General features: G+C 42.3%; 1 protein-coding gene across 2 annotated transcripts in view; it reads left to right on the top strand.

Annotated features, from left to right (window-relative positions):
• The first annotated feature begins 2,996 nt into the window (after nt 1-2,996).
• hps5 (HPS5 biogenesis of lysosomal organelles complex 2 subunit 2) overlaps nt 2,997-16,463 on the top strand; it is a 69,777-nt gene continuing 56,310 nt past the window's right edge. For both annotated transcript variants that reach the window (XM_060914527.1, XM_060914528.1), the window contains exons 1-2: nt 2,997-3,140; nt 14,204-14,316. In XM_060914527.1, coding sequence (XP_060770510.1) covers nt 14,215-14,316 — 102 coding nt within the window. In that variant the 5' untranslated portion in view covers nt 2,997-3,140; nt 14,204-14,214. The remainder of the gene's footprint in view (nt 3,141-14,203; nt 14,317-16,463) is intronic.

A 16,463-nucleotide genomic window follows, 5' to 3' on the forward strand; every position in this document is an offset into this window, starting at 1 on the left:
TAACCTTATTATCCTCCAGCCCTGAGTGAGCAAAAGAAATGGCAGGGCTGATGTTTTTTAGACAAATCTGATGGATCCTAAGAACATTAACAGATTACTGTATATTAGAGTGTTTTTTTCTGAAATCACTTATGTTTGGCATAGCTTTCTTCCCATTCCATCTGTCACTAAAATATATAGTGTGAGGAAAAACACCAGTCTCTGTGGTGTCCCATGTTATGTAAATGGAGAAAAAAAAATGATGTGGTCCACCAACATTAATCTATTATGTTTATGGAGCATCTTGACTTGCGTATTAATTCAGAAAGTAGAGCTATGATGAGGACAACCCAGCTACCTAAAATGTAATTTAGTCAGATATGATTGACGACTGGTGGCATGGTGGTGTAGTGGTTAGCACTATCGACTCACAGCAAGTTCTGGGTTTGAGCCCCGTGGCCGGCGAGGGCCTTTCTATATGGGTTTCCTCTGGGTGCTCCAGTTTCCCCCACAGTCCAAAGACATGCAGGTTAGGTTAATTGGTGTCTCTAAATTGACTGTGGGTGTGAATGTGAGTGTGAATGGTTGTCTGTGTCTATGTGTCAGCCCTGTGATGACCTGGCGACTTGTCCAGGGTGTACCCCGCCTCTTGCCCATAGTCAGCTGGGATAGGCTCCAGCTTGCCTGCAACCCTGTAGAACAGGATAAGTGGCTACAGATAATGGATAGATGGATGATTGACAATTGTCAGCATGATGGTGTAGTGGTTAGCACTATCAACTCACAGCAAGAAGGTTCTGGGTTTGAGCCCAGTGGCTGATGGGGGCCTTTCTGTGTGGTGTTTGCATTTTATCCCCGTGTCTGCGTGGGTTTCCTCCAGTTTCCCCCACAGTCCAAAGACATGCAGGTTAGGTTAATTGGTGTCTCTAAATTGACCATAGGTGTGAATGTGAGTGTGAATGGTTGTTTGTCTCTATGTGTCAGCCCTGTGATAACATGGCGACTTTTCCAGGGTGTACCCCGCCTCTTGCCCATAGTCAGCTGGGATAGGTTCCAGCTTGCTTGCAAACCTGTAGACCAGGATAAGTTGCTACAGGTAATGGATGGATGGATGATTGACAATTGGCAGCATGATGGTGTAGTGGTTAGCACTATCGACTCACAGCAAGAAGGTTCTGGGTTTGAGCCCAATGGCTGATGGGGGCCTTTCTGTATGGTGTTTGCATGTTCTCCCCGTGTCTGCGAGGGTTTCCTCCGGTTTCCCCCACAGTCCAAAGACATGCAGGTTAGGTTAATAATTGGTGGCTCTAAATTGACCGTAGGTGTGAATGTGAGTGTGAATGGTTGTTTGTCTCTGTGTGTCAGCCCTGTGATAAGTTGGCGACTTGTCCAGGGTGTACCCCGCCTCTCACCCATAGTCAGCTGGGATAGGCTCCAGCTTGCCTGCGACCCTGTAGGACAGGATAAGTAGCAACAGATAATAGATGGATGGATGATTGATTGGCGGCATGGTGGTGTAGTGGTTAGCACTATCGACTCATAGCAAGTTCTTGGTTTGAGCCCAGCGGCCGGCGAGGGCCTTTCTGTGTGGAGTTTGCATGTTATCCCCGTGTCTGTGTGGGTTTCCTCCGGGTGCTCCGGTTTCCCCCACAGTCCAAAGATATGCAGGTTAGGTTAATTGGTGTCTCTAAATTGACCATAGGTGTGAATGTGAGTGTGAATGGTTGTTTGTCTCTATGTGTCAGCCCTGCGATAACCTGGCGACTTGTCCAGGGTGTACCCCGCCTCTTGCCCATAGTCAGCTGGGATAGGCTCCAGCTTGCCTGCGACCCTGTAGAACAGGATAAGTTGCTACAGGTAATGGATGGATGGATGGATGATTGACAATTGGCAGCATGATGGTGTAGTGGTTAGCACTATCGACTCACAGCAAGAAGGTTCTTGGTTTGAGCCCAGTGGTTGATGGGGCCCTTTCTGTGTGGGGTTTGCATGTTCTCCCCATGTCTGCGTGGGTTTCCTCCAGTTTCCCCCACAGTCCAAAGACATGCAGGTTAGGTTAATTGGTGGCTCTAAATTGACCATAGGTGTGAATGTGAATGGTTGTGTGTCTCTGTGTCAGCCCTGTGATAACCTGCTGACTTGTCCAGGGTGTACCCCGCCTCTCACCCATAGTCAGCTGGGATAGGCTCCAGCTTGCCTGCGACCCTGTAGAACAGGATAAAGCGGCTATGGATAATGGATGGATGATTGATGATTACAATGACTGTGCAGGTTTTTGTGCCATTCCTGCATCGAGATTTCTCAAATAGCACATGGGAGAGCCTGATCAATACTTTTTAATCTTGCATTAGCAGACAGATGCAATGTCATCACCTAACCTGCCTGTTAAAATGTAGGAGTAGTAGTCTATATTGCATTGAATTTTATTTCTTCAAGTCATAAATGGCATGTCGTGTCATGTTCTGGCAGTTTAGTAGCTAACTGATGCTTAGAGTTCGTGTGAGAGAAAAGAAATGTTATTTGAGCTTATTTTTGTGATGCTACAGTAGGCTGAGTCTCTGGAGCATCTCATGTAGCAATCAATACCAACCAAGCAAGGGTGCAGAATGGGCCGCGTCACTCCATTTATTCTTTTTCCGCCTAAAAAAGTGCCTCTAAAAATACTTGAATTGTTGGAAATGAGTTTTTTTTAAGCATCAGTGTTCAAACAGGAGGTTTGTACACAGATTTGACCGCATATTTCATCAATGTGGCACGACATGAGAGTGCTGTTTTTTCTTCAGTAAGTCCTTCCAGTCCTGCGCTTTCCTGCTTTCACTTTGGGAAGTAGTGCCGGTTGAGCGCGTGCTTCTTTTCCCCACCTCTTTTTCTGCTAAAAATAAATAAATAAAGTGAAATAAAAACGCCTCCTGTGTTATATGATTGGTCAACAGTTCATCATGGCTGCTAAATCATGTGTAACTAGCCAATTATATCTTGAGGGGGCGGGACTGCCCGGAATACGGATGTAATAAAAAATAAATAAACCAGTGGGTCGGATAAGTGAAGGGGATTTCTTGTGAAGTTTGTAAATAGCTTATCGAGCTCGCACTCAGCACTGCGGGGATTACTCAAACTAACCTCGGAGATGAGTTAAAATTACCTTCATCCCGTGCTAAAAGGTAGGAACATTTTCTGTGTAGTTTAATAGTAAGTTGTCATGAATGAAAGTAACGTTGTCAGACAGAGAGAGAGAGAGAGAGAGAGAGTACAGGAAATGTACAGGAGAGACAGAAATGTGGAAGTTTCTCGAAGTTACTGAGCGAGTTTTTATTCAGCTCACTTCGGTGCTGTTGAATTGTGCAGCGGGTAATGAATATACACGGAGTGATCTGTACTGAAAGAGCGGGTAAAGTGAACAGAGTGAGAGTTGCTGCTTTCACTCTGGTCTCGTGATGCGCGCGCGGGGTCACACTGCTGGAAGTGACTCCGCTTATACACACACACATACACAGACACACACACACACACACACAGAGACACACACACAGACACACAGAGACACACATACACAGACACACACACACAGAGACACACATACACAGACACATACACAGAGACACACACAGACACAAACACAGAGACACACACACAAACACAGAGACACACACATACACAGAGACACACACATACACACAGAGACACACACACAAACACAGAGACACACATACACACAGAGAGACACACATACACAGAGACACACACACACACGTACACAGAGACACACAGACACACATACTGTACATACACAGAGACACAGACACACACACAAACACAGAGACACACACAAACACAGACACACACACACAAACACAGAGACACACACAAACACAGACACACACACATACACAGAGACACATACATGCACAGAGATACACAGACACAGAGACACATACACAGACACAGAGACACACAGACATACTGTACATGCACAGAGACACATTCATACACAGAGACACACAGACACACACATGCATACACAGAGACACACACATCCACAGAGACACACACACACATACATACAGACACACATACACACGTACACAGAGACACACACACAGACAGACACACATACACAGAGACACAGAGACACGCACACACATACATACAGAGACAGACACACACACATACAGAGACACACACACAGAGACACACACAGAGATATACACACACAGATGCACAGAGACACATACATACACAGAGACAGAGAGACACACACAGACACACACATACATACAGAGACACACACACAGAGACACACACAGGGATACAGAGACACACACACAGATGCACAGAGACACATACATACACAGACACACACAGAGACACACACAGAGACACATACACAGAGCTACAGAGATACACACACACACACACACACACACACACACACACACACACAGATACACATACTCACAGAGACACACACACGTACACAGACACACACACACACACCCACACACACAGACACAGAGGCACACACATACACAGAGACACACACATACACAGAGACACACACATACATAGAGACACAGAGACACACACACAGAGACACACATACTGTACATACACAGAGACACAGACACACACACATACACAGACACACACACACAAAGAGACACACACATACACAGACACACACACACACATACATACACAGAGACACACACACATACACAGAGACACACATACAGAGACACACACACACTGTATATACAGACACAGAGACACACACACATTCATACACACACACATAGAGACACACACACAGACATACACAGAGACACACATACTGTACATACACAGACACATTCATACACAGAGACACACATACTGTACATACACAGACACACAGATACGTACACAGAGACACATACTGTACATACACAGACACATTCATACACAGACACACATACATATACAGACACGCACACACACATCCATACACAGACACAGAGATCCACAGACACACACAGACACACACACTTACACAGAGACACACGCACACACATGCATACATACACAGAGACACACACACACACAGAGACACACACACAGAGACACACACGCTCACACATACACAGACAGATACACACACAGACATACAGAGACACACATACATACATACACAGAGACACACACACACACACAGACATACACAGACACAGAGATCCACAGACACACACACTTACACAGAGACACACGCACACACATGCATACATACACAGAGACACACACACACACACAGAGACACACACGCTCACACATACACAGACAGATACACACACAGACATACAGAGACACACATACATACATACACAGAGACACACACACACACACAGACATACACAGACACAGAGATCCACAGACACACACACTTACACAGAGACACACGCACACACATGCATACATACACAGAGACACACACACACACACAGAGACACACACGCTCACACATACACAGACAGATACACACACAGACATACAGAGACACACATACATACATACATACACAGAGACACACACACACACACACAGACACACACGCGCACACACACAGCTGACTACGGGCGAAAGGCGGGGTACACCCTGGACAAGTCGCCAGGTCATCACAGGGCTGACACATAGACACAGACAACCATTCACATTCACACCTACGCTCAATTTAGAGTCACCAGTTAACCTAACCTGCATGTCTTTGGACTGTGGGGGAAACCGGAGCACCCGGAGGAAACACACAGACACGGGGAGAATATGCAAACTCCACACTGAAAGGCCCCCTATTGGCCGCTGGGCTCGAACCCAGGACCTTCTTGCTGTGAGGCGACCGTGCTAACCACTACACCACTGTGCCACCCACGTCATGAGACATTATTATATAATCATAAGTTTCTAAGTAGTGTAAGATGTAGTGGATAGAAGGCACTGCTTCAGATGACATCATAGTCCAGTCAAGGTTATCCAGTGTTAAAATTCTGTGTAGGAGTGTTATGGTTTGAAAATTTTATGGTGTGATAACTAAGTCTGAAAATATCACAGTGTTAAACATCCATACTAAAAAAAATACTCATGCGATGATGAAAATGAAATCAAACATTCCTTGTATGTAAGGAATAACATGACAGACTGTGGTTTCAACTCTGGGTAGAGTTGAAAGCTTGGGTAAGCAAGCTTTTTATACAGTACAAAGTATTAAAAATCACTTCTGATTACCAAATTAGCTGCATATGGTGGTGCTTGAAAGTTTGTGAACCCTTTCGAATTTTCTATATTTCTGCATAAATATGACCTAAAACAACATCAGATTTTCACGCAAGTCCTAAAAATAGATAAAGAGAACCCAGTTAAACAAATGAGACAAAAATATTATACCTGGTCATTTATTTATTGAGGAAAATGATCCAATATTACATATCTGTGAGTGGCAAAAGTATGTGAACCTCTAGGATTAGCAGTTAATTTGAAGGTGAAATTAGAGTCAGGTGTTTTCAGTCAGTGGGATGACAATCAGGTGTGAGTGGGCACCCTGTTTTATTTAAAGAACAGGGATCTATCAAAGTCTGATCTTCACAACACATGTTTGTGGAAGTGTATCATGGCACGAACAAAGGAGATTTCTGAGGACCTCAGAAAAAGCGTTGTTGATGCTCATCAGGCTGGAAAAGGTTACAAAACCATCTCTAAAGAGTTTGGACTCCACCAATCCACAGTCAGACAGATTGTGTACAAATGGAGGAAATTCAAGACCATTGTTACCCTCCCCAGGAGTGGTTGACCAACAAAGATCACTCCAAGAGCAAGGCGTGTAATAATCGGTGAGGTCACAAAGGACCCCAGGGTAACTTCTAAGCAACTGAAGGCCTCTCTCACATTGGCTAATGTTAATGTTCATGAGTCCACCATCAGGAGAACTGAACAACAATGGTGTGCATGGCAGGGTTGCAAGGAGAAAGCCACTGCTCTCCAAAAAGAACATTGCTGCTCATCTACAGTTTGCTAAAGATCACGCGGACAAGCCAGAAGGCTATTGGAAAAATGTTTTGTGTATGGATGAGACCAAAATAGAACTTTTTGGTTTAAATGAGAAGCATTATGTTTGGAGAAAGGAAAACACTGCATTCCAGCATAAGAACCTTATCCCATCTGTGAAACATGGTGGTGGTGGTGGTGGTAGTGTCATGGTTTGGGCCTGTTTTGCTGCATCTGGGCCAGGGCGGCTTGCCATCATTGATGGAACAATTAATTCTGAATTATACCAGCGAATTTTAAAGGAAAATGTCAGGACATCTGTCCATGAACTGAATCTCAAGAGCAGGTGGGTCATGCAGCAAGACAACGATCCTAAGCACACAAGTCATTCTACCAAAGAATGGTTAAAGAAGAATAAAGTTAATGTTTTGGAATGGCCAAGTCAAAGTCCTGACCTTAATCCAATCGAAATGTTGTGGAAGGACCTGAAGCGAGCGGTTTATGTGAGGAAACCCATCAACATCCCAGAGTTGAAGCTGTTCTGTACAGAGGAATGGGCTAAAATTCCTCCAAGCCGGTGTGCAGGACTGATCAACAGTTACCGGAAACGTTTAGTTGCAGTTATTGCTGCACAAGGGGGTCACACCAGATACTGAAAGCAAAGGTTCACATACTTTTGCCACTCACAGATATGTAATATTGGATCATTTTCCTCAATAAATAAATGACCGGGGCGGCACGGTGGTGTAGTGGTTAGCGCTGACGCCTCACAACAAGAAGGTCTGGGTTCGAGCCCCGTGGCCGGCAAGGGCCTTTCTGTGTGGAGTTTGCATGTTCTCCCCGTGTCTGCGTGGGTTTCCTCCGGGTGCTCCGGTTTCCCCCGCAGTCCAAAGACATGCAGGTTAGGTTAACTGGTGGCTCTAAATTGACTGTAGGTGTGAATGTGAGTGTGAATGGTTGTCTGTGTCTATGTGTCAGCCCTGTGATGACCTGGCGACTTGTCCAGGGTGTACCCCGCCTCTCGCCCATAGTCAGCTGGGATAGGCTCCAGCTTGCCTGCGACCCTGTAGAACAGGATAAAGCGGCTAGAGATGATGAGATGAAATAAATGACCAAGTATAATATTTTTGTCACATTTGTTTAACTGGGTTCTCTTTATCTACTTTAAGGACTTGGGTGAAAATCTGATGATGTTTTAGATCATGTTTATGCAGAAATATAGAAAATTCTAAAGGGTTCACAAACTTTCGAGCACCACTGTAGATGAAATTTTTCAACGAGACTGTGGTCGTATGAAAATAATCCATGCTTTGGTGATATGGCTTGAAGTGATGCAGATTCGCTGAAGTGGGCTATTTTCATATAACCACATACCCTGGAGTGTGTTATTGCGATTTGCCACTGATTTCAATGTTTAATTTATTAACGAGGAACATCCCATGCTTTTTAACAGCTTAGAGTTAGATATAACTAGAAATGGACAGTAATGAAGGACATTTATTTGAGTACTGTACTTAAGTACACCTTATGAGTATCTGTACTTTTACTTGAGTATTATTTTTTTGGAAACTTATGACTTTAACTTCACTACATTTGAAAGACAAATATCGTACTTTTTACTCCACTACATTTCTATCAAGGTCCTCGTTACTCGTTACTGTGAAGCGGCTTTGAAAGTGGATGTTTGTTTCTTTTCTTTTCTAAAACGTAATTGGTTTTTTCGCAGGTGACACTGAGACAGCCTGTTAGTAATCACTCGGGTCACATCACGTCCATAGACTGTATAAAATCAAGTTCAGTGATTTCTCCGCAGCATTATTTGAACACGATCAGTTGATGGCAGAATGGAAGGAGGCGGTTCTTCTGGGGAATGCACACACCCATGGCTTTACCTAGAACCCATGTTTCAGTTTTCTGAAAAGATTAAAGATTTGTTTAGTTTTAAATGTTTGCTTTGTTTGCCGAAAATGAACCACATCATGGCCAACAAAAACTCACCATCAACGTTTTATTCCAAGACAAAATTTGAAGTTGTCTGTGCTTTTAGAGCTAGCGATAACGTTGCAATATTGACACAGTCTGGTTAGTCAAATGACTTTCTATGGATTTGCCTGCCAAGTGTAGGTACAGTCCGTCTAAGAATTACAACAGCCTGTCTCTTTAAGAAACTACATTTCCCATCAGCCAACTTCCGCGTTGACCTGCGTCACACGGGGGCGGGATCACCAACGTCACATCCTCCATGAAGGCATAAGAAACCCGGAAATCCGCCATACTTCCTCTTTCCGTCCGGACCAGCTGCCTGGACACAAGGAGGATCGCTTGCTCCGCCAAGCACCCAAGATAGACGTCTTTTCTTCTCTTTCTTGCAAGATCCACGATTTAACGCGATTTCTTTGTTTACCTTTGGCCACGGTAGACTCTAAGATCGCGCGATTTTAAAACTCCGCTTAAGTTACAGCCGGTTTCCAGTTATTCATTACACGTACGTACGGACTGCAGCCCAAGTAGTTAATTTAAAGTTAAGAAGCGGCTGGATCCCTTCTAACTGAAGAAAACTTTGCACATTGTTTAATCAGAGTTTTCTTCCCACGAGCTACGAAGCGTCGGACCAAGAATTCTCTGCTTTCCACAGACGTGCTCCACGAGCTCCTGTGAAACTCAGCCTCTCCAAGAATTCTCTGCTTTCTACAAAGGGCGAGATACTGAAGTAAGACTTGGCATTTTGGGCAGAAAAAGACTAGTCTTAGGAATTAGCTTTTATGAATAAGTGTGAATTTAAACTCAGGAACTGTTTAAGTGTGCACACTGATTTTTGTGTTCCATAATTGTTCTATGATCTCTCAGTTTTGTTTAATAGGTAGGTTGCATGCTCTTTCTCTTTCTAACACTTTAATTTCATTAATTACACATATTTTGACCTCATCAAGATTTCAGTGGATTTAGTAATGTTATAAGCTAGTGAAATTAGCCTACGGCTAATTCTTCTATCTTATTAGCATCCAGAGATAACTGTATTGTCTCCAAAGGACTGTTAGGCCTTACCACGTGGTCAACCACACCTCAGTTAGCATCCCACGCTAGCCTTTCTTTTGCTAGGCCATAGGCCTTACCACGTGGTCACCAGGCCTTTCACACACAAACGCATGCTAGCTAGCATCCCTTTGTCTTAGCTAGCAACACAAGGCTAATCTGTGTCTCCACACGTGGCCAACACATCTTAGCTAGCAACCAGAGCTAAATCCTTTGTTCTCAAACCCCACATGGTGACACACCCTCCTTAGCTAGCCACACAAAGCTAATTCTTTTGTCTTAGCAACCAAAGCTAATTCCCTTGTTACTTAGAAACATGTGGTCACCAGGCCTCTTACACACACACGTTAGCTAGCCTTCCTTTGCCTTAGCTAGCACACAAAGCTAATCTTTTGTCTTCACCACAACACACACACACATCTCTCTCTCTCTCTCTCTCTCTCTCTCTCTCACACACACACACCTCACTGTTTGTATATATTTCAACTGCAATTATTAAATTTTATCTTTGTTATAATAAATTCATTTATGATTGAAACTGTGTGTTTATTTGTGTTCCATATTCCTTGAAGTCACACAATCTCAAAGAATTCAAAGGTGCATATAAGTTATGTAATATGGTAAGTGATCATAATAATTTGGAATATACCATAATTTAGCTGTTTGGTAATTTATTATTAAGCACCAAAATTAATGGTATTAATTAATGAGACTGATCCAATGAGACTGATTCCATGAGTGATTTAATGATAATATGAGACTGATTCAATGAAAACGATTCAATGGTATGATTCAAATGAGACTGATTCAATTTTAATTATTAACCTTCAGATTTAATGAGATTGATCACTCAATTAAACTAATTGCACCTACACAAGTTGCCATCACCTTGTCCACGGCTAATGTTTACACATAGCTAGTTAACTTGGACACTGTTTAACATGTAAAAATGGAGTTATGCTAACATGAATAACGTTAACTTATCTGAAGTGCTTTCAGAAAAATGTTTTAGCATAATCTTGCCAAATAAACAGAATGTAGAAATCTTTCTTTTCTAGTAACGTTAGCTACCCAATATGATTTCGAGTTTGAAAAGAGTTTGCTAGCATGTCAGGTGGAGTTTCACTGACTAGCTAGCTTAACGTTAAACCACCATGATGCACAGCATGCTTTCATTTTGTGAATTCACATTTCTGTCTTTGGTAACAGCATTAGGCTTTGTAAGCGTTGTGGCAATAATACAATGATGCGTTGACAGAAAATGTACTTTTAATACTTAAGTATTTTTAAAAGCAAGTACTTCAGTACTTTTAACTTCAGTTAAAATTTGACTGGACAACTTTCACTTGTATCGGAGTAACATTTGACCAGTGGAATCTGTACTTTGACTTAAGTAATGAAGTTGGGTACTTTGTCCACTTCTAGATATAATATAAAAATATCTGGGGCGGCACAGTAGTGTAGTGGTTAGCACTGTCGCCTTACAGCAAGAAGGTCCTAGGTTCGAGCCCAGCGGCTGGCGAGGGCCTTTCTGTGTGGAGTTTGCATGTTCTCCCCGTGTCTGCGTGGGTTTCCTCCGGGTGCTCCGGTTTCCCCCACACTCCAAAGACATGCAGGTTAGGCTAACTGGTGACTCTAAATTGACCGTAGGTGTGAATGTGAGTGTGAATGGTTGTCTGTGTCTATGTGTCAGCCCTGCAATGACCTGGCGACTTGTCCAGGGTGTACCCGAGCAATTCCAGCGTTATGGACGTGACACTTGAACTCAAAATGGCAACAAATGACCCAGTGCATGTTTTATTGTCTCCCAGTATTTAAACAGGTGTTGCATATTTCAAGGCTGTACCATACTAGAGAAGTGATAGAACAAGAACAATTCCCATAGTACATCTAGGGCATGCCAGAAAATGCCAATAAAAGATGCGTTATGGATGTGACAGAAAAAGTATCACTTTTCTTGGGTGACTGTACATTTTTATCAAACTCTGTGAAATTGTAAACCTAATGTCGAAATGGAGATATCCATTTGATAGAGGGGTCCAAGGTGAATATTAAAAAATCTTTGTTTAAAATATTTTGTATTTCATGCAGAGTTTCGGAAGGAAAAGTCAGCGTTATGGATGTGACGAAATTCCGTTATGGATGTGACGCGTCTGAAATAGACATGGCATATGTTTAGAAAATCAGCAATTTAACCACCATAACCCTTTGAAAAACTCTCTAAATATCAGCTAAAACTATCAAAGTTCTTAAATAATATTTAGGATGGCTATTGTTTTGCTGTTTTGTGGATTTTAGCATACATTTCTGTGGCTTGTGGCAATAATATAGAATTGTACATGATCAAAGTTGATTTTAGCTTGGGTTTTACATTATAAGAAAGAAAGACTGACAGTGACATATTAGGTTGGTTACAAATTGGTTCAACTTTATTCACATCTGTAAAATACAGGCGTAGGTGAGATCTCTGGGAGTGGTTTTGATGTATTACATGTTGCTTTATTTTTGCATGGTGAGGTTGACATTTACATGGAATTGCCCACCCTCTCACCCAGCTGGGATAGGCTCCAGCTTGCCTGCAACCCTATAGAACAGGATAAGCGGCTACAGAGGGTGGATGGATGGATATCTTCCTCTCTATCTATCATTCTCTCTCAAAAAAAGCTGTCATTTTATTGCGAAACCTGAAAGCATAATCTCCTCCATCCTGAGGACTTTGCCATACCGGGAAATTTTGCAAAGCACCGTGACTGTTACAAAGCTCTGACACATGAGACTCCTGCTATAAATAATCTCATCTCATCTCATTATCTGTAGCCGCTTTATCCTTCTACAGGGTCGCAGGCAAGCTGGAGCCTATCCCAGCTGACTACGGGCGAAAGGCGGAGTACACCCTGGACAAGTCGCCAGGTCATCACAGGGCTGACACATAGACACAGACAACCATTCACACTCACATTCACACCTACGGTCAATTTAGAGTCACCAGTTAACCTAACCTGCATGTCTTTGGACTGTGGGGGAAACCGGAGCACCCGGAGGAAACCCACGCGGACACGGGGAGAACATGCAAACTCCACACAGAAAGGCCCTCGCCGGCCCCGGGGCTCGAACCCAGGACCTTCTTGCTGTGAGGCGACAGCGCTAACCACTACACCACCGTGCCGCCCGCTATAAATAATAATAATTAAAAAAAAACTCTATCAAAAAAACCCTCACTACATCAGTGATTATACGTTTTACTTTAACATGTTTTTAAAATCTATTTATTAGTCGTTTTAGGTTATGTGGAACATCCACCATACAAGTCTGTGCATTTGAGTCGTAGAAGTGTTAATATTACGAGCATATTAATATTAACCTGGTGTACGTGTTACAGTTGCAACTACTGTCCGAGCCATGATGAAATAATGCACACCTTCTGACCAGATCTGACAGTTGTTTTTATAAGCAGAGAGAGAGAGAGGGCGGTGCACTGAGGGGGGCAAAGATCTTGTTTTATTTAATTATGGTAAGCAATGCCATGTTATTTGTTGTTTTTGATAGACATTGTGCATGATAGTTATGTACATGTTAGGAGTGGCAGCAGTGTTTACAGCAGAAGGCAATTACACAGCCAAAGGTCAGCACAGTCCTCATTCCCTGCGCAGATAAAGCCGAGGCTGCTGGACTGTGATTCAGGGCGAGTCCAGAAGGAGGGGGTTGTGAAATTTTTTGGAAGGTTGCAGACGGACGTAAAATGGAGGAGAACAACTGGAGTCAATCTTGATCTGGTAAAATATGCAGACTATAACGGAGAATACATTCCAGTTGGTATTACGAAAAAGTCAGTGGTGAGGTAACCATCCAATCATATATAGTACATACCATGAAATCGAACCACTGTTTTGTAATTCACTTAATTGTGTGATTTTTATTTATTTATTCCCCCCCGGCAACGAAGATACTTTACTGGCTACATAAAGCTGATTGTGTTTAAAACGTGAAACTCCTTCATCTTTTGTTAAACGTGTCGAAAATACAGCCAGTTCTGGTCATGCCTTTTCAATTTATCTTCATCAAAGCGAATATGCAGCGTGAAAACTAAACCTCTACTGATACTCTGGAAACAACAATTAACTTTTTGCGGACACCAGCATTAAGTGTAAATGTAATGTAATACCTCTCACTGTTTATTCCCCAGAGCTCGTCAGGATGATTCCTGTGGTGCCCGAGTTGTTCACTCATGTTTTGGCTGAGTTTGACAATTTTGACCCTTTAATTTCTGCCCTGCGCCTGGATTCAGGCAGACTTAAGGTAACACAGGCACCTCGCTCATTTTCTCTCATCTCTCATTTGATGCAAAGTCTCTTCTCTTTCTTTCAGTATGCGTTATCTGATGTTAAGACCTGCACTGTTTTTTAAATCAGTGACCAAAAATACCTCCCTAATCAAAAAGAAGTATACTTCAAGTTCATTTTATTAAGTATACTTAAAGCATACAGTGGTGCTTGAAAGTTTGTGAACCCTTTCGAATTTTCTATATTTCTGCATAAATATGACCTAAAACAACATCAGATTTTCACACAAGTCCTCAGAGTATATAAAGAGGACCCAGTTAAACAAATGAGACAAAAATATTATACTTGGTCATTTATTTATTGAGGTAAATGATCCAATATTACATATCTGTGAGTGGCATAAATATGTGAACCTTTGCTTTCAGTATCTGGTGTGACCCCCTTGTGCAGCAATAACTGCAACTAAACGTTTCCGGTAACTGTTGATCAGTCCTGCACACCGGCTTGGAGGAAATTTAGCCCATTCCTCTGTACAGAACAGCTTCAACTCTGGGATGTTGGTGGGTTTCCTCACATGAACTGCTCGCTTCAGGTCCTTCCACAACATTTCGATTGGATTAAGGTCAGGACTTTGACTTGGCCATTCCAAAATATTAACTTTTATTCTTCTTTAACCATTCTTTGGTAGAACAACTTGTGTGCTTAGGGTCATTGTCTTGCTGCATGACCCACCTTCTCTTGAGATTCAGTTCATGGACAGATGTCCTGACATTTTCCTTTAGAATTCGCTGGTATAATTCAGAATTCATTGTTCCATCCATGATTGCAAGCTGTCCTGGCCCAGATGCATCAAAACAGGCCCAAACCATGATACTACCACCACCATGTTTCACAGATGGGATAAGGTTCTTATGCTGGAATGCAGTGTTTTCCTTTCTCCATCCACAAAACATTTTTCCAATAGCCTTCTGGCTTGTCCACGTGATCTTTAGCAAACTACAGATGAGCAGCAATGTTCTTTTTGGAGAGCAGTGGCTTTCTCCTTGCAACCCTGCCATGCACACTATTATTGTTCAGTGTTCTCCTGATGGTGGACTCATGAACATTAACATTAGCCAATGTGAGAGAGGCCTTCAGTTGCTTAGAAGTTACCCTGGGGTCCTTTGTGACGTCGCCGACTATTACACGCCTTGCTCTTGGAGTGATCTTTGTTGGTCGACCGCTCCTGGGGAGGGTAACAATGGTCTTGAATTTCCTCCATTTGTACACAGTCTGTCTGCCTGTGGATTGGTGGAGTCCAAACTCTTTAGAGATGGTTTTGTAACCTTTTCCAGCCTGATGATCATCAACAACGCTTTTTCTGAGGTCCTCAGAAATCTCCTTTGTTCGTGTCATGATACACTTTCACAAACGTGTTGTGAAGATCAGACTTTGATAGATCCCTGTTCTTTAAATAAAACAGGGTGCCCACTCACACCTGATTGTCATCCTACTGATTGAAAACACCTGACTCTAATTTCACCTTCAAATGAACTGCTAATCCTAGAGGTCCATATACTTTTGACACTCACAGGTATGTAATATTGGATCATTTTCCTCAATAAATAAATGACCAAGTATAATATTTGTCTCATTTGTTTAACTGGGTTCTCTTTATCTACTTTTAGGACTTGTGTGAAAATCTGATGATATTTTAGGTCATATTGATGCAGAAATATAGAAAATTCTAAAGGGTTCACAAACTTTCAAGCACCGCTGTATGCTAATAGTTTACTAGTTCTATACTTGTAGTCCACTCTTTAGTTTACGAAAGTATACTTTGTAGTATACTGGAAATATACTATTAGCTTATTTGTTTTATACTTCTAGTCCACTTTTTAGTTTATAAAAGTATACTGTATAGCATATTAGAAATATACTATTAGTTACTGGTTATATACATCTAGTCCACTTTTTAGTTTTGAAGTATACTGCAGTTACCCTTCTTGGTATACTATTAGTTTTCTAGCCCTAACCCTTACCTCATGCACACTACCGGTAGACAACTTAAGTGTTTTGTACCTTAAGTTACAATGAAGTTATAAAGGTAAGAATTGGCAAAATAACAACAGACATTCAGGATTAAGAACATATTCATTTTCTTTAAAAATCAAAATTTAAAGC

Source organism: Neoarius graeffei, chromosome 2, assembly GCF_027579695.1.
Source record: "Neoarius graeffei isolate fNeoGra1 chromosome 2, fNeoGra1.pri, whole genome shotgun sequence".
NCBI lineage: Eukaryota > Metazoa > Chordata > Actinopteri > Siluriformes > Ariidae > Neoarius > Neoarius graeffei.